At 34.7% G+C, this 27,477-nt stretch overlaps 1 protein-coding gene and 1 pseudogene across 1 annotated transcript; both read right to left on the bottom strand.

The window, feature by feature from the left end:
* Positions 1-5,751: 5,751 nt before the first annotated feature.
* LOC106840163 (adenylyltransferase and sulfurtransferase MOCS3-like) lies at positions 5,752-10,793 on the bottom strand (annotated as a pseudogene).
* Positions 10,794-10,922: 129 nt separating this feature from the next.
* Positions 10,923-21,682, bottom strand: LOC106840157 (UDP-glucuronosyltransferase 2B31-like). Its single transcript, XM_014855362.3, has 6 exons — positions 20,917-21,682; positions 19,277-19,425; positions 16,843-16,974; positions 14,766-14,853; positions 13,694-13,913; positions 10,923-11,352 (listed from the first exon to the last, which is right to left on the bottom strand). The coding sequence occupies exons 1-6, from the start codon at positions 21,638-21,640 to the stop codon at positions 11,073-11,075; spliced, it is 1,593 nt and encodes a 530-aa protein (XP_014710848.2). The 5' UTR covers positions 21,641-21,682; the 3' UTR covers positions 10,923-11,072.
* Between the last annotated feature and the right edge of the window lie 5,795 nt (positions 21,683-27,477).

The following is a 27,477-nucleotide window of genomic DNA, read 5'->3' as shown; positions in this document are numbered from 1 at the left end:
TAGTCTATATGCTCTCTAACTCACTGTTATTTTGCTGTACCCTAGGGCAGGAAAGCCTGTGCAACTCTCCTGTGATATCCCTCCCTGCTGCTAGTTGCCACATTGGAGGTGGTTTCCCCTTGATGCTATATCTCCTTCTTTCCTATACTTTTATATGTCTTTTCTCTGTTTTCTATGCAGCAGCAATTGTCAGACCTCAGTTCTTCTTCAGCGGGAATTGCTCTATGCATAAGTGTAGATTCAATGTATCTGTGGGTGGAGGTGAGTTCAGTGTCTTCCTATGCTGCCATCTTGGACAACTCCTATAGTCATATCTTCAATCACCATAAATATAACCTTTTGAAATAAGCCAGCCTGGGTCAGAAAGCTACTATAAGATTTATTAAATATCTACTATAAAAACAGTAAAATCATTAAGAATTGTGTTATATTTTTACAACTGTTGATATTTTTAACAAACATTGTATTATATTTATTTCTAGATATTTGAAACATAAAATAGGTGTCCTAAATAGGGCTCCAATTCAATAAAATAGTACATCAGATTTCTGGTCAATTCAAGTATTCTGTATGACACTAATGAATTTTAACATAATATCAGAATCTTGGAACTTACCTTGAAACAATATATTTATTTAACTAATCATTTTTATACTACATAATTAACACTCGAAGACAATATTGTGAAAGTCAGCAATGAAGACATACATAGAGTAAACATTTAAATTCTCATCATTGGAAATTCTCTATTTTATCCAAATGATTTCCTTTGTGTATATAGAGATTTACATGTATTTAATTTTATTTCCAGAGAAGAACATAATGCTTTTTTTTTTTAAGCTGGAACTAATTTTTATTTATCCGTGTGAGGTGGAGAGCACTCAACAATAATGCTTATAATCTACCTCTTCTCTATAATTGCTGTATATGATATAACTTTCATAGAAAGTGAATATGTTCCTTGATGGATAGCTATTTAAGTGCTGGAGGGAATTCTGCACATAATATGTGGAGGTGCAAGTGTATCTGCAGACAGTTTCCCAGATATAGAATCACAAGTTTAAACAGTATGTTTTAATTTTATTTGAAAGGGTTATTCCACATTGTACTCCCTAAAAAAATATTTTTTTCAGACTCATGTTTCATAAATGTTCTCTGTGAAAATATTTTATTGATTTAATTTATATTTCCTGAAGTGTCAGTGCTAATGCTGTTTCTAATACATTATAGGTCATTTTTACTCCTATGAATCGCCTGTTCAACTCTTCATATTTTCATATTGGACTGTTTGTCTTTCTGTTTGTGATTTGTAAGATTTCCATCATAAAACGGATACCAAAAAATCATTTTCCTATTATACGTGCTGCATGATAGATTTGAGGAAAAACTGATTTGGCCCTATGCATGATTGAACAATATTATTCACTATGGCAATTTATTCTTTATTAATTTATTTATTATGGAACTTTATATTTTTTAAATATGCTGATCATGTAGAGGAGTCATATGGGAAAATCTGTGATAAATTTATCCAATTATTCCCTCAGAATCAAAGTTTTAACTTGCTTTTAAAATAAATTCATGCAATACACTGAGGAATATTTGTTTTGAGACTTTGATGATGGCCTCTTGATGAGGGAGTACGGAGATATATTTCTCAACCTGGATCATTTTGATCATAAAGTGAATCCTTGTTGTATGAGTTCAGAAAGCCCTTGAGAATCCTTGTTTTTGATTTAGATATTTTCAAAAATGTACGTAATTTCATATTCTTTGCATTGTCGTTGATTATGGGGTGTCATAGTGTTCCTAGGTTTAAAAGAAGTTGGTGATTGTATTCATTTCTTGTCATGACAAAGGATTTAATGTTTCCATATTAGGTTAATGGGAGAGATGAGAGAAAGCTTCTGAGGAAAGAGAGAAAGAATGAAACATACTGATCTAATATGATTATATAGAATAAGAATCATTATTTCAAACTGCCTTCAACAAACACATTGAATTGCTCAACATATTTGTAATTAGCCAAGTGATGTGCCTTCTTTTGAAGAAGTGGAGACACACACACACACACACACGCACACTCACACACATTCACATACATTTGGAGAGAATGAAAATTCAAGAATTCCTTTAGAGTACAGGTTTTATATTAGCAAACCTACAATTAGGACCTTACATGCGTTATCAAAGGCTAAAATGAAAGAAAAAGCAACTAGGTGAATGTTTTTTAAAGGGCTGTGATTTGAAGAGAATAAGCTAGTGAAAGCACAATGTTTCATAAATAACTCAATTGTATAACAGGAAGCAATTAGCAGTTTTTATACTTCTGAATCCACATGCATTCCACTGGGAAAGGAGTTAAACTGGATGAAGGCAAACATCTTGGCATGTCTTTAGGCAAGGTGTGATGCTGAAGCTGGATGCACAGTAAAAACCAAGCAGCATTAGTGGTCTCCCAAAAGGAAATGCAAGGCTGAATATTTTTTACACAATTCTAACTATGAAATACTTTCTTTAGCAAAAGATAGAACTACAAAATTATGCCTCAAAATGAAGTTAAAATATTCTGAGTATTTGCACAATAATATTGATATTGTCAATGGACTACTTAATGTACTTGTGTCTGTATGTGAAGTTTGAAACACAATTAATCTCAATAATTTTTTTGGTATAACTTTTGAATTGGAATAATAAACTTCAGTAGGTACTCATTTAGTTTTATTTCTATTTTATTTTTCTCAAAACTTTTTGTCCTTGAATGACGTACTTCTAACTCTTAAACAGGGAGTAAATTCCTTGAAAACAAGTTTTTGTCTGAGGAGGTAAATTGTGAAAGGTTGTTTTGTCATAAGAGGAAGAGATCTTTACATCAGAATTTCTTTCTGGAAGAAACTGGAGGAGTCCCATCTATTAGGCATACCAGCTCCAGACCTCACATACAACTACTCCCTTTATTCCTTCTTTCCTGTTTTAGCAAACTTCCAGCAACAAAGCAGACATTTTGAGATGACAAATACAGCTGTTGCCACACAGGCCAGTAGGAACCCAATCACATCCACAGAGTGGTACTGGAAAGCAGATGAGTTTGTGGGAGGCTGGTTGCAGGTGTTTGACTCCTTTGTAGAGCATGACAAACTTCATTCAGAAGACTGCTCAATCTAACGGCTTCATTGGCTGATTGTGGTGAATTTTTGATCATTTCATAGCATTCTCTTTATGTTGAAAGGAGAAATACAAAGATAGCAGCCCTGAAAGGAAGTTATATTACCTATGCATATCATTCCCAAGAAAGTCTTTTAAAATGTGTCATACATATGTTCTAAAATAAATGTCATAGAATTGTAGAAGTAATAATATATTTTTATTTGGCTGTTCATAGACGGTTTGGCTTTTAAATTGGAATTTTCTTAATGACAAATATTTTAAAAAGTGAAGGTAAGTTGGCATACCTTCCTAGCCTAGTTTAATCTTTCCCAGCAGAGGAAATGATGAGTCATTGTAAGAGCTATATATGAGATGGTGGAAATGCAGTTTTCAAATCGTCCTCACGAAGTATTCAAAGAGAAATGGTCTCATCATGGGTGAAATGCCTCCTCACCAGTCCCTGTACTTCTACTCTTCTCTTCTACCCTCTACTATTTACTTTTCTTCTGTGGCCAGAATCATTTTGACACAGACATGAGATTATGACACTCGTCTGCTCAAAATTTCCATCTGGCTTCTCATTTCATTTAGAATAAATTCCAAATCTATTCTTTGCCCTACATCATCCTACACATTTATATCCCTGGCAACATCTTGTATCATATGTCCCATGCAGAACTTGCTGTATGTACCTTGGCCTTCTAGCTGTTCGTTGAAGCTGCCAAACATGTTCTCACCTCAGCACCTTTACGTTTTCTGTCTCCTCTGTCCCTTTCCTGGAGCACTATTCCCTGCAACACACCAAGGCTTGCTTCAACCTCCTTATAGTAGAGGTAGTCAAATCTCAGAGGGACTTTTCCTGGCCATGCTATTATAGCATCCCCCTCATTTCTTTGAGTTTTGGGGTTTTTTTTTTTCACTACTTGATTCCTAGACTTTCTAAATACAAAACATTTTGTAAAATATTCATTTTAAATATGAGATACATAAGAAAAATGCACATAACCTAAGCAATCAGCTTAAAATTTCCAACGTAGCTAGAAAATTGTTTTGAAATGCATACAAACAATGTCCGCACTCTCAGATATTGATATAGGATTCCACAAGCTACATAGAAGCACCTCAGTTTCCTGGAGCCTTTCACTACTCCTTTTCCTGAATTAACTACCTCTTAACTTTTAATACAATAGTTTAGTTTTTCTTGTTTACATATTGGAATCATAGTATGTACTCATTTGTTTTTGTCTTTTCTGTAGCAGGTTTTGGTTAATAACTTTGTTGCATTATATTTGATTGTATGACAACACCACAAATTATCTCTTCATTTAATGATTGATGACCATTTAGATTGTTATTAATTTATTGGCCATTACTGCTAATGCTGTCATAAGCATTCTTGTATGTCTTTTAGTTTATATATTTATTCATTTCTATTGCATAATACGTAGAAGTAGATTTGATGAGAAAGTGCATGTGTGATTATGATTTATTTGTGGACTCTGAATTATTTAGAAAAGTATTGCTTGATTTCCAAAATTTAGAGATCTTTCAGTTATTTTTCTTTTGATCACTTCTAACAATTCTAATCTGTCCAGACAATATACTCCATATGATATGAAAATTTTCAAGTACTGCATTTTGGTTTATGCCACAGCATATATGGCCAATTCCATTAATAATTCTGTATGCTCTTTAAAAATGTGCTTTCCTCATTGTCCTATAAATAACATAGGTTACATTTTACAAATGTGTTCTTCATAACGTTTTTTATGTGTTCTTCATTTCTATTCATTATTTTGTCAATTTTTTCTATATTATTGAGAAAAGTCTTTAAAAATATCCTATTATGACTATAGATTTGTATATTTTGGTTTTTCTTTTTGTCTACTTTTGCTTTGCTTATTTGAAGGATTTATTTGTAGATGTTACCAATTAATAATTTGAATTGTTTTGCAAGACTAACCTATTTGTCATTATAAGTATCTATCTGTATTTGTAGTAGTGCTTCTGTCCAACTGTGTCTGATAGTAGTATAGGTGAAGCATCTTTCTATGGCTATGGTTGAAATAGATCTTTTCCTTCCTTTGTTCTTACAATTTTCTTATACGCCTTTGTGTAAGCATGTCTTGTAAACAGTATATAGAGTTAGTTTTTGAAATCTTGTTTGGTAATTTGTGTTTAAATGATTTGGTCTTTTTAAATTTACTGTAAGTACTGACATCTGTACATTTTCATTCACTACTTTATCCTGTAATTTCTTCTCTATTTGCCCAATCTGCTTTATAGTTTTTTTTCCTATTCTTTCTTAGTTCCATTAAATGTATTTTCAAATTCAGTTTTACTACTGTTTTCTTCTTGATAATACATATTAAAAATATTCCTGGGGAATACCCTCCTGATAAAATAATAATGCTGATGCTAGTAATAAATGCTGATTTGATGGTCTCTATGCTAGGAACTACAAATTCCACATTATTTTCCTGTGGAATATGAAAAAAATTAATTATTAAAGATTTATTTTATCAAAATTAAAAAGTTTTGTTCTTGAAAGTACACCAGTGAGTGAGAAATCAACCCAGAGAATGGGAAAATATATTTGCAAATCAAATGTCTGATAATTTACTTGTATCCATAAAAATTTTTAAGTCCAATAATGAGAAGACAAATAATCCAATTAATAAATTGGCAAAGAATTGAAACAGACTTTCCTCCAAGTAACATAGACGAATGATTATAATGCAAAAGTACTCAACAAAATACTAGCCAACTGAATCTAGCAGCATATAAAAATTATACAAAATTTTAAAATGGGATTTATCTCAGAAATGCAAGGGGAGTTCAAGAGAAAATATCCATGTAATACACCACATAAAGAGAATGAAGAGAAAAAAAGCACATGGTCATCTCAATAGACACAGAAAAACACTTAACAATATCCAACATCCTGTCATTGTGAAAATAGTCAACAAACTATTATTAAAGGTAATTTCTTCAACATGATTAGGGTATATATGAGAGCCACGTCATAGCTAACATCATACTTAATTAGAAAAGACTGACAACTTTCTCCCTAAGATGAGGAATGAAACAATGATAGCTGCTTTCATTACTTCTACTCTACAATTGTACTGGAAGTTCTAGCCCAAGCAATTAGACAAGAGAAAGAAACAAAAGTCATCCAGGGTGGAAACGAAGAACTAAAACTTTGTCTGTTCACAGAGGATATGATCTTATATAGAGAAAATCCTGAAGAATCCACAAAAAACAGTAATAGAGTTAATATAGAGATTCAAAAATTTTCTGGCTACACTGGTAACACACAAAAGTCCATGTATTTCTCTACACTAGCAATGAAAATTACAAAAATAAAATAATTCCATTTACATGAGCTTAAAAAAGAATAAAATATTTAGGATTAAACTATGGAGGTTCAATTCTTGTATCATAAAACTTAAAAATATTGCTGAAAGTAATTAAAGAAGACAAATAAATGGAAAGACATCCCATATTCACAGACTAGAAGGTTTAATATTGTTAAGATGACAATAACCTCCACACAATCCACAGATTCAATGCAATCCTTATCAAAATTCCAATGGCCTTTTTGCTAAAGTGGAACGTAGGAGTAAACCTGGATCTTGCCTTTGACAACAGTTTCTTGGCTATGACACAAAAGCACAAGCAACCAAAGTAGAAATAGTTATAATTAGAACTCATGAAGATTAAAAAATTTCTGCATCAAAGGACACTATCAAGAAAGTGAAAAGAGAACCCACAGAACTAGAGAATATATTTGCAAATCATGTATCCGATAAGGGAATGTGTCATGAATATATGAGGAACTCTTACAACTCAACAATAAAAAGACAAAACAACCCAATGAAAAGGTGAGCAAAGATTCTGAATACACATTTCTCCAAGGAAGATAAAGTTGTCAAAAAACAAATGAAAAGGTGTTCAATATCATTAAGCATCAGTGAAATGTAAGTCAAAACCACAATGAGATATCACTTTGCAACCACTAGGATGGTGATAATTAGAAAAGTAGAAAAATCCAAATTCGGCAAAGATATGAAGAAATTGGAAATCTCACAAGTTGCTGCTAAGAACATAAAATGGTATGACCACTTTGGAATACAGTCTGGCAGTCCTCAAATGTTAAACTAACTGTTACCATGTAACCCAGCAATTCCACTCCTAGTAAAACACAAAGTTCTGTCACTTACGTTATATCTCACATGTTCAAGACAACTTTTCAAATGATGAATCAGAAGGCACTTCTCAGAGGCAGTATTATAAACCATTCATAACTACATCAGCCAACAAATTACAATAAAAAACCCCTTGTAAAAAGGAGTACAGGTATTCACAGATATTTTAGAATTCCAGGCTCTTCTGTACATTACTGAAAAAAAAGCAAGTAAATGTATCTCTAATATTGTTTATTAGAACTGCCTCGAGTTTTCGACACTTGAAGATGTGTCAAACATCTGAGCTATCACGATACTGACAAGATTTTGTTTTAAACTGCAGATAATTTACCTCTCCTGCTTTTTTCCCAACTTCCCCAAATAAAAAATTATCTAAATCGTGCATTATATGACAATCCACAGATTTCTCAGGTCAGATTATACCAGCCACCTCAGAAGTTCAGAAATGTGCCATCCATTTTAGCGTGAGGTGCCCAACAACACCCAGGAGTGTTAAAGAGACTAACTCTTGGGCTGCTGTCAAGGACTGAAGGATCTTCAAGGCTTTCTAGGGGTCATTGCCTGGATTGCAAATGATATAAATGGGGATTGCTGCCCCTTCCTGTGTGCCCTGCTTCCCTCTCTGGATTGTCTCTCCTAAGAATTTCAGCTTCTCTGCATCCCTCCCTTCCAAATATTTCAAAAGGAAGTGTAAGGCATGAGGCACATGACAAGTGTCTACATTCACTTGAGGCCTGATGTGCACATTCCCTTAGGCCTGATGCCCGGTAACAGGCTTCTCAGCCTAATACAGCAGAAAGTCCTCCGAAGGCATCAAAGAGCAGCAGGCTGCCACTGCCACTGTAACACAGGCCCAGTCCTGCAGCGATATTCAACACTTCCAGCCTCCGCAGGCCACACAGGACTCCAGTTAGTACACCGAGCACCCTGTCCTCTGTGCAGTTGGTCACCATCTCCCCTGCGGGTGGTTGGGGAAAACACAGCGAATGCCAGGCCCAATGTCATAGTGGTAGATTGTGATTTGGCCTTGGAAATTCATGGCGCTGGCCAATACTGGAGGCCGGCTGGCCAGCACACAGGCCTGGTTAACCGGGTAGCGAGTGGGCACCTTGTTATCCCAGCAATCAGCCACTAAGTGACAGCAGCGAACCAGGTCCAGGGCCTTGGGTGATGTGAGTGCCTGAGAGTAGCGCAGGCAATCCAGGGCCGAATCAAGGCCAGAGCAGCGAGGCAGCAGCCAAAAACACTTTGGCCTGGGCAGCCAGTGCATCCCCATGCAGCGCTTGGTGCGCCAGGTTGCTCATTTCTACTAGCTCGTGGTCCACGAGGCCAGGGCAGCTACATCAGCTGCCGCCAGGGGAAGAGCACAGGGCAGCCGAGCCCACCACAGCCCACTAGCAGCACGGACACAGTCGCCAGGCACAGCTGTCCGAGCACCACTTGCCAGCTCTCCGCAGAAACTCATCTCTGGACTGAGTGGCTTTCCGGGGCAGGTTGACAACACGACCAGCTGCTGTGGCTCCTGCTCCACCAGAAGAGCTGCCACCAGCCTCTGCTTCAGGGAGCTCAGCTCCTCCTCATGCTGGGCAGTTTCAGCCTGCAAGGCCAGGACTTCCTCCTTGGCAGCCATGCTGGCCACTGTCCTCTCAGATTCTTATGTTTGATATATATTCAGTGGGAATCGATTTATTGACTTAATTTATCTTCTCCTAAAATCAGTGCCTTTTGCCATCTTTTGTATGTTAGTGGGCATTTTTACTTCTGTGAATTGCCTGTTCACATGTTCCATCTATTTTCATGTTGGACTGTTCGTCTTTCTGTTTGTGGTTTCTGATGTTTCTCACTATATAATGATTACTAACTTTTATCTGTTATGTATAATACAGGATAGATATGAGGAAAAGTAATTAAGCCTATATGCATGATTTGACAATATTATCCACCATGGCACCATATTATTTCTATAAATATGTGTCAATTATCTATATGAGTGGTATGGAAATACGTATGGTGGACTCTTCCTGTAGATCTCCTAGCTTCAAAGTTTTAGTGTGTTTTTAAAATAAATTCATGCCTGATGCTGGATTACGTTTGTTGTGAGACTTTGATGATGGACTTCTTGACCAATAAAGGTAGGTATGTTTTTCTCCCATGGTCCGCTTGAGTCCTAAATTGATTCCCTGATGTGTATGTTTCAGGAAGGCCTTGAGCATCCTTGTGGTTTGATTTACGTGTTTTCAAAAATTTACATAATTTTGTATTCTTTGCATTGTTGCTGATTCTGATCAGTCATAGTGTGGCTAGGCTTAACAGAAATTGGTGATTGTATTCTCCTGTTTTCATGCCAAAGGATTTAATGTTTCCATATTAGGTTAATGAGAGAGTTGAAACACTAGGCTTCTGAGGAAAGAGAGAAGAAATGAGACATGCTGACCTGGTGTGGTTATATAGAATAAGAATCATCGTTTCAAACTGCCTTCAACAAATACATTGAATTGCTCGCCATATCAGTAAGTAACTGAGTGATGTTGTGGGTTGTTTTGAAGAGTGGACATATATCTATAGATACATATAGATATATCTATATCTACATTTGGAGAGAATGTACACATACATTTGGAGAGAATGAAAATTCAAGAATTCCTTTAGAGGGGCTGGCCCGGTGGTGCAAAGGTTAATTTTGCACGTTCCACTTTGGCAGCCCAGGGTTCCCTGTTTCAGATTCCGGGTGCAGACATGGCAACACTTGGCAAGCCATGCTGTGGTAGGCGTCCCACATATAAAGTAGAGGAAGATGGGCACGGATGTTAGCTCAGGGCCAGTCTTCCTCAGTAAAAAGAGGAGGATTTGGCAGCAGATGTTTGCTCAGGGATAATCTTCCTAAAAAAAAATTGAAAATAATAAGAATTCCTTTAGAGTACAGTTTCTATATTATCAAACCTACAATGGGGACCTTACCTTCTTTACCAAAGGCTAAAATGAGAGTGAAAGCAACAAGGTGAATCTTTTTAAATGGCTGTGAGGCAAAGAGAATAAGCTAGTGAAACCAAAGTCCTTCTTAAATAGCTCAGTTGTATAATAGTAAGTGGGTAGCAGTTGTTATATTTCTAAATCCACATACATTCCACTGGGAAAGAAGTTAAACTGAATGAAGGCAGACATCTTTCCATGTCTTTAGGCGAGATGTGATGCTGAGACTAGACGCACGGTTAAAGCCGAGCAGCATTAGTGGTCTCTCAAAAGGAACTGGAAGGGTGAATCTTTTTACACAGTCCTAACTATGTAATAGTTTCTTTAGCAGAAGATAAAACTACAAAATCTGCACCAACATGAAATTTAAAATATTCTGAGTATTCACACAATAATATTGATATTGTGAATAAACTACTTAATGTTCTTGTGTCTATATGCAATGTTTGAAACAGAGATAGCTCAATAAATTCATTTTGGTATAACTTTTGCTTTAGAATAATAAATATCAATATACCCATATAGTTTTATTTTATTTTCCACCTCTTTTTCTCTTTGGCTTAACATATTTCTAACTCTTAAAGAGGCAGTAAATTACTCGAAAACAAATTTTAATCTGAGAAGGTAAATTGTGAAAAGTTGTTTCGTCACAAGAAAAAGGGACCCTTACATCACAACCTCTTGCTGGAATAAACTGGAGGAGTCCCACCTATGAGGCATACCAATTTTAGGCCTCGGGTATAGCTACTCCCTTTTTTCCTTCTTTTCTGTTCTAGAAAACTTCTGGCAACAAATCAGACAACATTTTGTGATGGTAAATATAGCAGTTGCCACACAGGCCAGCAGGAACCCAATCACATCCAAAGAGTGGTACTGGAACCAGTTGAGGTCATGGGAGGCTGGCCGCAGGTGTTTGGCTCCTTTGTGGCGCATGACAAACTCGATCCAGAAGACTGCTCGATCTAGAGGCTTCACTGGTTGATCATGATGAATTCTTGATAATTTCATGGCATTCTCTTTATATCTAAAGGAGAAGCACAAAGATAGCAACATTGAAAGGAGGTTAATTTGCTTAAGTGTATCATTCCCTTGAAAGGTTTTTGAAGTGTCACACATGTTTCAAAATAAATGTCACAGGATTGCAGAAGATATGTACCTTTTTGGATCTTCATAGATATTTTGCTTTTTAAATTGGAATTTTATGACGACCAATATTTTAAAAAGTGAAGATGAACATAAGGTGGGAGAGGTAAATGTTTTCCAGCAGAGGTGATGATAAGAGTCATTCTAAGGGCTTTAAGTCAGATTGTGACGGCAATTTCAGGTTGATGCTCTCGAAATTTTTAAAGAACAATTGTGTCATTGTGAATGAAATGCCTCCTTACCTTCCCTATGCTTCTACACCTCTCTTCTTAACTGTACTCTCTATTTTCTACCTGGTAGGCAGAATGATTTTTTTCAAGTATATATCCGATTATGACGCCTTCTTGCTCATTTCCATCTGCCTTCTCATCCCATTTTTATCAAATTCCAAGTCTGTGCTTTGGCCTGCAGGACTGACTTGAGTAGACCCTTGACAACCTCTTTTCCTATCACTTTACCCCTTGCACACTCTGTTGTGGACACCTTCTAGGTGTTTGTTGAAGCTCCCAAATGTGTTCCTACCTCAGCACCTTTGCATTTCTGTCCCTTCTGTCTCTCTCCTGGAGCACTCTTCCCTGCAACACCCCAAGGCTTGCTTCTAAATTCTGATGGGGGCTTTGACTTCACTGTCACATCTTAGAGAGGCTTTTCCTGGCCAAACTAATGGAACTCATGGCATTTCCTCTATATTTTTCATTTTTTTCCTATTTGATTTCTAGATTTCTAAATACATTTTGTAAAGTATATCTTTAAGTATGAAATACATAAGAAAAATGCACACATCATAAGTGAACAGCTCAAAATTTATAATCAGCCAGAAAATTGTCCTAAAGTGAATACAAAATGTACCTACCACCTATGTATTGGAATTGGAAACCACAAGCTACTAGAAGTCCCCAATTCTTCTGGACCTTTTAGTCACTAATCCCTTCTACAAATTAACTGCTATCATTACTTTTAACATTGTAGATTAGTTTTTCTGGTTTATCTATGGATTCATGTGGTAATCCTCATTAGTTTTTGTCTTTTCTGTAGCAGTTGTTGATGAATTCCATTTCTGTATAGTATCCAATGTCTGACAATACCACAGATTAACCTATTTATTATTATGAAGTATTTATCTTTTATTTTAGTAGTGTTTCTCGTCTACTGTGTCTGACATTAGTATAGCTACATACATCTTCCTCTGGTTACTATTGCAATAGATATTTTCCTATCTTTGTACTCAGAATTTTCTTGTACTCTTCTTTTTAAGCATGTCTTGTAAATAGTTTATACAGTTAGTTTTTAAAATCCATTCTGATGATCTTTTTCTTTAAATGATTTAGTTTGTTTAAATTTACTGTAAGTACTGATATCTTTACATATATTCACACAAAAGCATATATAGCAATATTTATAGTAGCCAAATGTGGAAGAACCAAAATATCCATGAACTGATAAATGGGTAAATAAAATATGCTATGTCCTTATCAAAGAATATTACTCAGCAATACAAAGCTACAATAGGGAAGAAAGTCAAAAACTTTATCCTATATGAAAGAGGCCAATTGCAAAAGACCATATATTGTATGATTCCATGTATATGAAATGTCTAGAAGAGCTAATCTATAGAGACTGAAAGCTGACTAATGGTTAATTGGGCATGGGGAAATGAGAAGTGACTTCCAAGCCACGTCAGGCTTCTTTTCATGGTGATGAAAATGTCCGAAATTTGGGTTATTGTGATGGTTTCATAGCTCTGTAAACATTTTACATATATTTATATTTTATAATTATGATGATGAATCATAGTATGTAAGTTATATCTCATAAAACGTGTTAACAAGGATGAAATCAATTTTTGATAAAAAGAGACTTACAGTTTGAGGAATTTTAGCTACTGAACTGAAAGAATTTATGACATTTCTTCTAGTTTACCATTTTTTTCTTCTCAGGTTCTATTGTATTTTTAAAAATGTGTCCTTCTCACAATTATCTATGCTCCTTTACATTATTTGAGGAGAAAATTGTTGCACCAGCTGGTCACCTATTAAATCTATGTGGTTAAAACACAGCTTTGAAATAAATATCCTAGTGAAAATAAAAGAAGATTTAAGAATGGTTAAATTATGCTAATAATTTCATAAATAGCTTCTTAAAAATGGGTTGAAACTCATACTCACCTTTGGCAAAAGAACCTATCTGTAAATATTATTTATTAAAATAATTGTGGTACTTACGATGGGTCATTAATGACTGTCTTCAAAGCATTGAGCAAATCTGTACTTGACATTGTACTGAAGTCCAAGCTAACAGCTGCTCCCTTGGCCTTCATGTGAACAATGTTATCAGGTTGATCCGCAAACAAAGGAATGCCCACCATAGGGATCCCATGGTAGATCGCCTCATAGATGCCATTGGTTCCACCATGAGTTATAAAGGCTTTGGTTTTTGGATGACCTAGGATTGAGTGAATTTCAGCAAACTGTTAAGTATAAGTCTTAGAATAAAATGAGAGTAGGGCAATATAAGACATGAAAGAGGCATAGTATTCTAGATAGATTATTATACACATGAAACTACATTAAAATATCTTTCAACTTGAAGAAGCACTTAAATTTGCTATAGAGGTAAGTGAAAGCTACATAGAAGATTGGTATATGACTTGAGACTAGAAAAATGAATAGAAGATTACCAGGTGGGCAAAATTGAAAGAGAACATGCTGGAGGCTGATCCTGTGGCAGAGTGGTTAAGTTTGCATGCCCTGCTTCGGTGGCCCAGACTTTTGATGGTTTGAATACTGGGCGCAGACCTAGCACCGCTCATCAAGCCATGCTGAAGCAGCATTACACGTAGCAGAACTAGAAAGGCCTACAATTGGAATATACAACTGTACTGGGGGGGCTTTGGGGAGAAGAAGAAAAAAAAACAAGATTGGTAAAAGATGTTAGCTCAGTGCCAGTCTTAAAGAGAAAAATAAAAAAGAGAACTTGCTGGATAAAAAAAGAATATGTAGGGAAAAAGGGGGAGAGGATATGTTAGAATATATTCTCTTAATGAAATAATGGAGTCACTGAGTCTCACAAGTAACATGTCAAGGCAGCAGTAAGTTGATGGCGGTGGTGCAGGAATCAGAGAAAGGAAAGGTTATACTTATCCTTTCTCCATAGGACTGGGAAATAAATACAAGAAAGTTAAGTTTTATTTTTGAAGGTTCCAATAATAAATGTACAATAAATTTGTTTCCTGGTGAACTATTATCATCTGGTTGGAGTTACTATCATTTCAGTGTTTGTTTTTCAGAGTCTTACCAAGAAGATCATTTTGGGGAATCCACTTATAGAGCCGAATATTTGGCCCTAAGGCATCAGGTTTCTTGCCATCAAATCTCCATATAACCTGTTAGAGTAGGTTAAGAAGTTATTTCTTAACTTCTAAGAAATAGCACGTCAGAATCTGAATAGATTACGAAGCAGCTAGTTAAACCCATTTGTTATGATGGATGAGTAAATGAGGAGAAGAGATGCTAAGTAATAAGAACTACTAAACCACTGATACAACAGGAATACTCATCATTCATGTACTTATTTTGTATTTCATAAAGTATGAATGCAATCCTAATGATTCACACTTGGATTAGACAAATGAGTTTTTCGATGACCAATTCAAATTCATACAAATTTTTTAGGCAGTCATTATAATTCTCTTGCAAAAATTTCAAAGTATTATTGATATGCTAATTTATTTTAACTATTTATTATACTAGCTGTCAGCTTCCAAATTTAATATTAGTGTATTTATTTCTTTTTGAGCATTGGGAGAAGTGGCTTACTTATATCCACTTGTTCTGTTATTTTAGTAGAGTTTTACATCTTTTGATTTACAAAAAGGGAAACATATGCAATCAGCTATTTGGGAGGACAAAATAATTCTGATTATTAGTAATTTGTTATTAATAATAAACAATTTATGCTTGGTAAGTATATTTAGCTTCTTTTAAAATACTAATTATTAATCAATACTTCCAAGAAAAATTTCAAGTAGTAATTTTTTTGTATGACTCCAGAGTATTACCACTATTCCTAGGTTTGAAAATTCTTTAAATGTTGAAAAGAAGAGCCTGTTGGTACTTCATAAATAACAGTATAGCTATGGAAAAAAATCAAATATCATGATGATGCTAAATTTTATTCAAATGACTGTTAACACTTTAAGGATGCACTCCAAACATTGACAGCATTGATTAATATGATTTCTTATAGGCAAGCCATTTCCAAGTCTAGTACCAAAATTAGGTGCAGATTTTGGAATTCCCAAGCTATCCTTACATGCTAGCTTCTAATTTACCAGTGGTTAACATCTATTTGCTATGTGAACCTTAAAGTAACTTCATTTCTCAGCAAATTAATATAGATTATAAGCAGAAAACTGTATCAGTTATGAAACCAAAGAGTAGTTCACAAATACACAGAGACTCTAGGTTTGTTCTATATATTAGAAATAATTTAAACTATATTTTATGGAGAAGAAAACATCTGAAACTTTCCCGTGCTATGCTTGCTTCTAGTTGACTCATTTTTATATTCCCTTCTCCTTCTTCAATCAGGGGAGTTATTATTTGGATGGATTTGAAGCAGAGTGCCTATGGGGACACATTTTATAAAGCACAGGGTCAACGTGAAGGCTGGACCTATCTCCACCCTTTCTCTTTCATCTTTCCGCCTCAGGCTTTAGCACAGCCCAGTCCACAAGGGCAGTTTTTCCTCTTCATTTTTTTCAGGTTGGTTTTTCTGTTCCTTTAAATCATTGTGGCCGGATAGGTACCCAGATGCAGCTTGGTGAGCCTTGGCCATCCTTTCTCTGTATAGCTCCCTGAAAAGCACACCTGAATATGCCTATTCTGGAATCTAGGGGAAGTAAAACAGGTCTGGATTAACTGGCAAGCCTAAACTTCAGGATGCTTTTCAGATTGTTATCATTTCTTGCTTAATGTTACTCTTAAAATTTAATCTCTGTCTGAGAACATCTGTAGCATGTACAGTGCCCTTATGAATCCTGCAAGGAAAAGAAGCAAATGAGAGGGCAGTAGTTGATGACATCTGTACCTTTCCTCAATGCCACTATAATACCAAAAATTCACACTGCAGCTCTTAAATATATTTATCTCTGATCTCAATGTTAATGCCAAAAGTATTGTCAACCAAAAACACCCTCTGTACTGTTGGCACCTTCCATGTATACTTTGGTTTTTAAACTATCTGGGATAAATGGGATCTATCATAATACAGTGTAATTTACCTTTCATGAACGAAATTTCTGTAATCAGATCTTTTTAAAATTTTAACAGATGCAGTAAATAGTTGTCCCCTATAAGGTACTTTATCTAACCTTTTGTGGAATCTGGGCAAGGGCTGATGCAATTACATTGGCTCTTTCTTCTGTCATGTTCCTGACCATCGACCCCAGAGTAAACACCACAATACCATTTTCTCCGGAGCTCTGGGCAAACTCTTCCATTTCCTGTGAAGAAATAATTTGTTCCATCACAAAAGAACAGCATAGCAAACATTATTGAAAGGATTGCTGCAAACAACTAAAGATAGAAAATTATCTATTATCTGGAATTATTATAGTGTTTTCTCTTTACTTTTAATTGTGGTAAAATATACGTAACACAAATTTTACTGTTTTAACCATTCTTAGGTGTACAATTCAGTAGCACGTATATTCTCGTTGTTGTTCAACCAATCTTCGGAACTTTTCATTTTGCAAATTGAAACTATACCCATTATACAATAATTCCCTGGCAACTGTCATTCTACTTTCTATTTCTATGAATTTGACTAGTCTAGATAATTTATGTAAGTGAATCATATAATATTTTTCAGTTTTTGAGTGGCTCATTTAACTTTGAATAACTTCCTTAAGGTTCAGTCACATTGTAGCAGGTGTTAGAATTTCCTTCAATTTTAAGGCTGAGTCATATTCCATTGTGTGTAAATACCACATTTTGTTTATTAATTCAGCTGTCGATGGACACTTGGGTTGCTTCCATGTTTTGGCTCTTGTGAATAAATGTTGCTATGAAGAAGGGTGTGCATATATCTCAGTGGGATCCTAATGTCAATTGTGCTTGATAAATACCAAGAAATGGAATTGCTGGATCTTATGGTAATTCTGTTTTTAATTATGTGAGGGACTTCCATTCTGTTTTCCTCAGTGGCTGTTTATAATAGATCTAATCCCTCAGTTCCTTTGGAAAGATACAATTGATGTGAGGTTGATTTCCTTTATTGTGTATATTTGTGTACGTATTTGTGTGTGTATAAGCAAGAAATGAAATAGAGCCAGTATACAGTAGTGTAGAGGAAATGCTCTTACACAGTTATACCTAGACTCTTCATTTACACTGTTATTAATTACTAATATAGATTCTTGGAAGGAGGCCACACAGCAGGCTATTAACTCACCTTTGATTCTTTATTATTATCATTCTACTAAATCACTTGTTTTTATTCAAGGCAGGTTTTCTGGAGAAATATTAGTTTAGTCATTAGTATTTCCTTTCTCTGACTATGAGCACTATGAAAATTTTGTTATGATTGGGATGACTTAACATGTTTTTCTCTCAGCTCTATAATAATTAATACCTCACCTTTACCTTTGTGGGTATTTCCCAAGCTCCCCCTAAATCACTCTTTAAAGGCTGAAGAATTATTCTCATTCATATATGTGGTAATACTGTTTGGAATATCGATGAAGTAAACCTAAGATTCCTATTTACAATCCAGCAATATACATGCATAGTTACTTATCTGAGTGACCATATTTCTGGTTTGTTTATGTATGACAACTTTTGCCCTGAACTTATATTGTAAAATGGATGTCCTAGTAGAATGTGCTTTGTGTAACTGGCTGTGAGGGGCCCTCATCATCACCTCCCTGAGGTCCCCAGGGAGCAGCTGGCCCACCGTGGGAGAGATACAGCAGGCTTGCTGCAGCAGAGAGCTGGTCACCCTCTTGTCTAGAATTGTTTCAGAATTATTCTGACTTGTAGTCCCATATTCTTGCTAATTTAAAAACAATTTATTACCTTCTGTTCTGGAATAATTCCTTATTACTCAGTGTACTTAACAACAAAAAAACAAATGTAGAAGTGCCAATAGTTCCTCAAATATATCTTCATAACTGCATAATTATCATTTTATTTTTCAGTACTTCTGTTTTAAATTCATTATTTGTCCTTGTCTCTGGAAAATAATGACATAACTTTTCCAATATTAAGAGTATACTTTCTGATCCCAATCATTGTTTTTTGACAATCTCTGCTCGATATTTTTTAGCGTTGTAGTCTTTTCTTATTATAATACTTTTCACATAGTTTGTATTACATGCTTATAACATATCTTTCCAAGTAGAATGTCAAGTGTGTATGGGGAGAAAGTGTCTACACTGCTTCTCTGCATATCTAGCATTTATCTCTGGAGTATGCTGGTCAATTTAAGAATATTCCTTGAATGAGTGACTGATACTTTCTTATGTGTTGAATAGTGAGGACTTAATTTAACCCACCCCATTCCTGGTGTAATACTTTATTCTGTAATGATAATGATAACGTAAAATCTTCCTGGTGTAATACTTTATTCTGTAATGATAATGAAATTCAGATTCTTATAATGGTATTGAAATATATAATTAGCAGCTCACTTTACCCAGCTTCCCATATCTCTCTCACTGTAATCATACATTCTAGTTGAAGAACACAGAATCATTTCTACAGAAAATGCTAAGTTAACAAAACAAACAAACAGGAATAGTTCACCTTAGGCAGAGGTTTGGTAGGTTTGCAGTGAAGTCCTCCAACAAATTCAAAATTTGGTAAGAGAGGGCGAGGAAATTCAAAATCCCAATAGGTTCGAATGAGCCACATTTCAGCTTTCCCCATTAACTCAAATAATGTAGTGGGTCTTCCTGAAAGGAAAAAGGCAAATAAAAGTAAAGGAAATGAGAGTATTGTAATGTGAATATAGAAGGCAATTTTCTGAAAAGACCTTGGAATGACGTATGCAAACATCTTTAAATGTGTCTGTAGTTTCACAATATTAAACATAAGCCAGTAAAGAATTAAGCATTTGTTTGCTCTGTAAAGCTGTAAAAGTAACAAATGCAAATGTTAACAATGATGTCAACTGCTCAATCAGTTAACCCTATCATACCCATAGAAACACGTTTCCCCAGAGTACTCAGTCTAGTTTCTACAGTTTACCAAGCTATTTCCACGACCCTAGATTTTTCCGAGTAAACTGTGAGTTTTTGAAAGTATGGCTACTCTTGTGTTTGGTTCATGATAGGAGCTTAATGATATTTGAATATTAAATAAATGTCTTTCTAAAAAACACCTTGAAAGTTTTCATAAAGTATGGAAATAGATGTGCTCACTCAATTTTGGCTCATTTTAAATTTAATAGAGAGACATTGTTTTCAAAAAATATAGACTAGTAACTTGTGTGTCTACTTTTTAACAAAATTTTAGGCCTTTAAAACAGATGATTTGTATGTACTTAGTGAAGGAATATGTAATCACTAGAAATTCAAATTTTAGTTTCATGTGTCTGAGATAGAGCCATTATATCTTTCAGTTGTGCAGGAATACTTTAGGTCATATGGCAAAATAGTTTATTCTTTAAATGAATCTGCATTAAATAAGAGGAAACAATTTCCTCACAGCTCCATACACTGTTGTGTTAAAAATATGTTACTCCTTACTCTATATGTCTGCTTTGATCAAGATATTCAGTGAAATTTCTAATGACGTTTTTTGAAGATGAAGAAAATTTAAAGTAAAACTGATGTGTAGGATGATTAGGCAGAGCACAGAGGATTTTGAGGGAAGTGAAACTACAATTATGATATTATAATGGTGGAGACATGATATTATACTTTTGTCCAAACTCATAGCATGTACACAACCAAGATAGAACCCTAATATAAAATATGGACTTTGGATGATAATGATGTGTCAATATAGTTTCACCAGTTGCAAGAAATATACTTCTCTGGTGGGGAATGTTGATAACAGAGGAGGTAATGCATGTGAAGGAGCAAGGTATATAGGGAAAATCTCTACTCAATACTGCTGTAAACCTAAAACTCCTCTGTGAAATAGGGCCTATTACAAACAAACAAATAAACAAGAATAGATATGTGATTACTTAATGAACTCCACATTGCTTCAACTTTTGGTTAATGATTCCCTGGAGTGTCCTGTATTAGTAATGGAGCACAGGATTCTATCTGACCCTATAATTTAAGCATTTCCATAATATTTGTGAAATTGAGAGATTTTATATTTTCATTTCAACATTTCACTTATAGAAGACTTTATACAAACTCAAGGTGACTTTGTACAAATATACAGTAAGAAGTTTTGACTTCAAGCTAGCAACTGAAAGCATGACTTACCTAGTACTTTGCTGTAGAACTGATCCCACTTCTTCTCATTAAATGTTTGGAACCAAAAGTCAAAATAAATCACATATATCATATTTTTTACCCTCTCCATGAATGTCATTTGATCACTTAATTCTGACATAACAACAGGTACATAGGAAGGTGGGAATGGAAGTCCTCCACTATATTTTTCAGTTTTATGGCCTGGAATGAAGCGGAGACTGTACACTAAAGGTATTTTCAGTATCTCAGCCAGCAGTTCACCACAGGGCCCAACGGCATCTGCAAGAACAACATCAAACCTGGAATCTTGTAGTTTTGTTATAAGTTTCTTGTTCAAAACTGCATCTTTACAGAGCTTTTCAATACAATCAGAATATTCCCAAAATAATTCTTGCAATTGTGAAAAATATGTCCAAAATGTGGATTTTGGCAGATCATACGTCCATTTATCAATCACTTTCCCAAAAAAAATCTCAAAATCATGTTTTTTTAAATATGTAGGGTACATCTCAAATTTAATAGCAGAGGGTTTGTTGGGATCAACAAGAATGGAAGCTGAAGACGTCAGAACGCTCACTTCATGACCTCTCTGGACAAGTTCATCCAGGATTGTCTTCATATTTATCCAATGGCTGTATTCTGTGGGCCACACCAGCACCTTTCCAGCACTCCCAGGGCTAAAGTAACAACTCAGCTGTAGCAGCAGAAGAACTGAAATCCATTTCAGAGACATCTTGGTGGAATGCAATGCTTCTTTTGAGATTGGTGATCTCTCCTACCATTGTTCAGGCTTAAAATCATAGAAAAATCAATCAGGAAGTTAAAATATAACTCCTACAGCCCAAAGTAAATGCATTATATGAATACTCAGAGCATTTGGATGGGAAGTGGAAAAAGCAAGTTAGATGACTTTGTTTGTATACATGCGTTTAATAACTTTTAAGAATAAAGGTGCTAACAGGTGATGTCCTTCTATATGTAAGTTAGCTGTATTTGGAAGATTGTCAAGAACAGTGGCAAATGAGAGGCAACTGTGAGCGCAGTGTTTTTGAACTTTAAAGTATACAGTTCAATAGTTCATAGTATATTTACAGAATTGTGCAACCACCACAATGATCAAATGAAGAGCATTTTCATCATCTATAAATACACCTTTACGCTTTAGGTGGAACTCCCTAATCTTTGCTGCCCTCAAGCCTCATTCAACCATTAATCTAGTTTCTGTGTTTAGAAACTATTCTGTGTTTAGAATGCCTATTCTGAGCATTTTCTTTAAACAGAATCATGAGACATGTGATCTTTTGTGACTGGCTCCTTTTATTTAGCATAGTGTTTTAAAGGTTCATCCATGCTGTAACATGTCAGGGCTTGATTCCTTTTTATTGGCAAATAATATTCCATAGTAATGGATATCACATATTTTGTTTATTCATTCATTGGTTGAGTGACATTTGTTTTTGCCTTTTTTTGCTATTATATATAATGTTATTTATTAATATTCATATAAAATGTTTGGGTGGACATGTTTTCCTTCTCTTGCTTATATACCTAGACGTACAATTGCTGGGTCATAGGGTAAGTCTCTTTCACCTTTGAGGATATGGTGTACCATTTTCCAAAATGGCTGCACCATTTTCCATTCCTTCTAGCAACGTAGTCTTGCCAACACTTATTATATTATTTGTCTCTGTAATGATAGGTACGTAAGTGGGAGTGAAGTCGTATCTCATTGTAGTTTGAGTTGTTTTTCTCTGATCTTATTAGTGTTCATCATCTTGGCATATGCTTGTTAACACTTGTATATCTTCCTTGGAAAAATATCTATTCAGAAATTTTGTTGATTTTTAATCGAATTATTTGTCTCCTTACTCATCATAAGTGTTTTCAAAAATATATTTTGGATATAAATCCCTTATGAAATACATGGTTACTTAATATATTATTCAGTTATGTGGGTTGTCTTCAGTTTCTTGGCGGTGTCCTTTATAGAAGAAAAGTTTTAAATTTTGATGAAGTCCAGTTTCTCAATTTTTAATTTGATTGCTGTGCTCTTGGTGTCATGTCTAAGAAACCATTGCCAAACCCATTATCACAAAGTTTTACCTGTCTTTTTCCTTGAGACTTATCGTTCTATTTGTAAATTAGGTTTTTGATCCATTTTGAGTGATTTTTGCATATGGTTTGAAGTAAGCAGTCCAACTTCATTTTTTATACATGGGTAATCAGTTTCTTCCGAATAATTTATTTAAGAGAGTGTTCATTCCTTTGTCAATAATCAATTGACCATGATGGCTAGCCCAGTGGCCAGCAGTTAAGTTCTCACGTTCCTCTTTGGCGTCCTAAGATTCACTGGTTTGGATCCGAGGTGCGGACCTATGCACTGCTTGTCAAGCCATGCAGTGGCAGGTGTCCCACATATAAAGTAGAGGAAGATAGGCATGAATGTTAGCTCAGGGCCAGTCTTCTCCAGCAAAAAGAGGAGTATTGGTGGCAGATGTTAGTTCAGGGCTAATCTTCCTCAAAAAAAGAGAAAATCAATTGACCATCAATGTGTGACTATATTTCTGGATTCTAGTAATATTTTATTGACTTATTTGCTTTTCTGCACATCTATATCATAGTCTCTGGAAGAGAGTAGTTTGTAGTTGGCTTTGAAATCAATTAGGATTATTCCTCCCACTTTGTTCTTTTTTTTCAAGATTGACAGTTTTGAGGTCCCTTGAATATCCATATGAATTTTAGGATTGGTTTATCAATTCATGTGAAGAAGTCAGCTGGGATTTTGATAGAGATTGTGATGAATCTGAGTATCAGTTTGAGGACAACTACCATTACAACAATATCAAGTGTTTTGATCCCAGAATATGAGCTGTCTTTCCTTTTATTCAGATCTTTTTGAATACATTTCCACAATGTTTTCTAGTTCCTGCAGTATAAGTTTTGCAATTTTCTTGTTAAACTTATTCCTATGAATGTTATTCTTTTGGTGCTACTGTATAGTCATGTGCTGCATATTGACATTTCAGTCAATGATGAACTGCTTACATGATGGTGATCCCATAACGTGTTACCATACAGCCTAGGTGTTTAATAGGCTATACAACCTAGGTTTGTGTAAGTGCACTCTATGATGTGTGTACAATGCTGAAATTTCTTAATGATGCATTTCTCAGAATGTATCCCTATTATTAAGTGACGTTATGACTGTGGTGGAATTGTTTTCTTAATTTCATTTTGGGTTGTTTATTTCAATTGTATATTGTATATTTATTAGTGAATTGCCAAATGTTTTCTTTGTTTAAAATCATTTTAGCTGCCAATAGAGGTAGTTTTATGCCTTCCTTTCTGATGTGGATATCTCTATTTTATGTTCTTGCCAAATGTCTTGGCTTGATCCTCCAATAAAATGTTGAATACAAGTGATGGGAGTGGATCTCTTTATTTTGTTCCTTATCTTAGAAAAAAATTTACTCTTTCACCATCAAGTGTGATGTCAGCTGTGGATTTTTTGTAGATATGGTTTACCTACATGAGGATGTTTCCCCCTATTCCTACTTTACTGAGTATTTTTGTCATCAAAGGTATTGAATTTTGCCAAATGATTTTTCTGCATTTATTGATCTAATCATGCAATTTTTGTCCTTCATTTTATTGATAATGGTATATTACATTAATGAATTTTAGTTGCTAGAGCAACTTTGCATTTCTGGGATAAATTCCAGTTTTCCTAGGTGTATCACCCCTTTTGTATATTCCTGATTTTGGTTTGCTCACATAATGTTGAGGACTTTTCTGCCTACATTCATAGGAGATATTGGTCTATAGTTTTCTTTTCTTGTGATGGCTTCGTGTATTTTCAACATCAAGGCCTTATTGAATATGTTGACAAGTGTTTCCCCCTTTTCTATTTTTTGGAGCATCTTTTTGAAGAATTGATGTTAATTCTTGGTCAATTTCATCAGTGAAGCCATCTTGGCTTGAGATTTCTTGGTAGATAGGTTTTTGATTACTAATTCAATCTTTTTTTGGTTACAGTTCTATACAGATTTTCTCTTTCTTTTTGAGTTTAATAGTTGATCTTGTCTTCACCTACTAGTACTGGAGTTTCTTTTTTTAAAATCGAAGTATAATTCACATACAGTGTCATATTAGTTTCAGCCATACATCATAGTGATTTGATATTTATTTATATATATATAAAAAATGATCACCACGATAAGTCTAGTTACCATCTTTTATCATATAAGTTAATACAATATTATTGATTATATTTCCTACACTGTTCATTACATCCCCATGGCTTATTTTATAACTACAAGTTTGTACCTCTTAATCCACTTCACCAATTTTGCCTGCCCGCCAAGCCCCCTCCCCTCTGACAATCACCCATTTGTTTTCTGTATCTATGAGTTTGTTTTGTTTTGTTTTGTTTGTTCATTTGTTTTGTGTTTTAGATTTCACAGATTAGTGAAGCCATACAGTAGTTGTCTTTCTCTGACTTATTTCATTTACATTAATACACTTTTTTCCATCCATGTTGTTGCAAATGGAAAGATTTTATTCTTTTTTATGGCTGAATAATATTATTTGTATATTTATCTCTCTCACATCTCTATCCATTCATCTTTTGAAGGATATGTTGATTTCTTCTATATTTTGGCTACTGTAAATAATGCTGCCATGAACATAAGAGTGTATATATCTTTTCAAGTTAATGTTTTCATTTCTTTTGCATAAAATCTAGAAGTATTATTGCTGGATCATATACCAGTTCTACTTCGAAATTTTTGAGGAAACTTCCTACTGTTTTCCATAGTGCCTGCACTAATTTACACTCCCACAACAGTGAACAAGGGTTCCCATCTCTCCACATCCTCACTAACACTAGTTACTGTTTGTCTTTTTGCTAATAGCCATTCTTATTGGTGTGAGTTGACATCTCATTGTGGTTTTCATTTGATTTCCCTGATCATTAGAGCTGTTGAGTATGTTTTCAAGTGCTTGTTGGCTGTCTGTATGTCTTCTTTGGAAAAATGTCTATTTAGGTCCTCTGCGAATTTTTTGCTAGAGCTGTTTGTTTTTTTGATGTTAATTTGTATATATTCTTTATCTATTTTGAATATTAATCCCATATCAAATATATGATTTGCAAAACTATTTTCTCATTCAGTAGTTTGTCTCTTTGTTTTATTGTTGATTTTCTTCACTGTGAAAGAGCTTTTTAGTTTGACTATTTCTGTTTGTATATTTTTTCTTTCGTTGCTATTGCCTAAGGAGACAGGTCCAAAAAACTATTACTAAGACCAATGTCAAAGAATGTACTGCCTATGTTTTCTTCTAGGAGTTTTATGGTTTCAGGTCTTACATTCAACTCTTTAACCCACTTTGAATTCGTTTTTGTGTATGGTGTAAGATTATGATCTACTTTCATTCTTTTGCATGTAGTTGTCTGGTTTTCCTAACACCATTTATTGAAACAACTGTCTTTTTTTCATTGTTATTCTTGCCTCCTTTGTCGTTGATTTAGTGACCATGAAGGCTTGAGTTTATTTCTGGGCCCTCTATTTTGTTCCATTGATCTATGTGTTTGCTTTTGTGCCAGTGCCATACTTTTTATTACTATAGTCTTGGAATATAGTTTGAATCAGGCAGTATGATATCTCCAGCTTTATTATTCTTTCTCAAGATTGCTATGGCTATTTCAGGTCATTTGTAATTCCTTACAAATTTTAGGATTCTTTGCTGTAGTTCTGTGAAAATTCCATTGGTATTTTGGTGGGATTGCATTGAATCTGTAGATTGCTTTGTGTGGTATGGGAATTTTAATGGTATTAATTCTTCAAATCTATGAGTACAGTATCTTCTTCCATTTATTTGTGTCATCTCCTATTTTAACAATGTCTTATAATTTTCCAAGTACAGCTCTTAGTTAAATTTACTCCTAGATATTTTATTCTTTTTTAAAAAAATATTTTATTGAGTTCATATTAGGTTATAACATTGGGTAAATTTCAGATGTACGTTAATGTATTTCAGTTTCTGTATAGACTGAACTTGTGCATCACTAACAGTTTTGTTTTTATCCATCACCATACATATGTGCCCCTTTTACCCCTTTCACCCCCCCCTCCCCCTCTGGTAACAACCAATTTGTTCTCTTTATCTATGCATTTGTTTTTCTATCTTCCACTTATGAGTGAAATTATATGGCATTTGTCTTTGTCTGTGTGACTTATTTCACATAGTACCCTTAGCATAATCCCCTCCAGGTCCATCCATTTTGTTGCAAATGGCATGATTGTGTCCTTTTTATGGCTGAGTAGTATTCCATTGTGTGTGTGTATATATATATATACCACATCTTCTTTATCTATTCTTTCATTGATGGGCGCTTGCGTTGCTGCCACATCTTGGCTATTGTGAACAATGCTGCAATGAACATAGGGGTACATATATCTTTTGAATTATCAATTTCTTGTTCTTTGGATAAATACTTGGTAGTGGAATAGCTGGATCATATTGTAGTTTTATTTTTAATTTTTTGAGAAATCTCCATACTATTTTAGATAG

The sequence above is a fragment of the Equus asinus genome, chromosome 3, assembly GCF_041296235.1.
Source record: "Equus asinus isolate D_3611 breed Donkey chromosome 3, EquAss-T2T_v2, whole genome shotgun sequence".
Taxonomy (NCBI): domain Eukaryota; kingdom Metazoa; phylum Chordata; class Mammalia; order Perissodactyla; family Equidae; genus Equus; species Equus asinus.
Note: the sequence above shows the minus strand (reverse complement) of the source record. Positions and strands in the feature narration are given on the sequence as shown.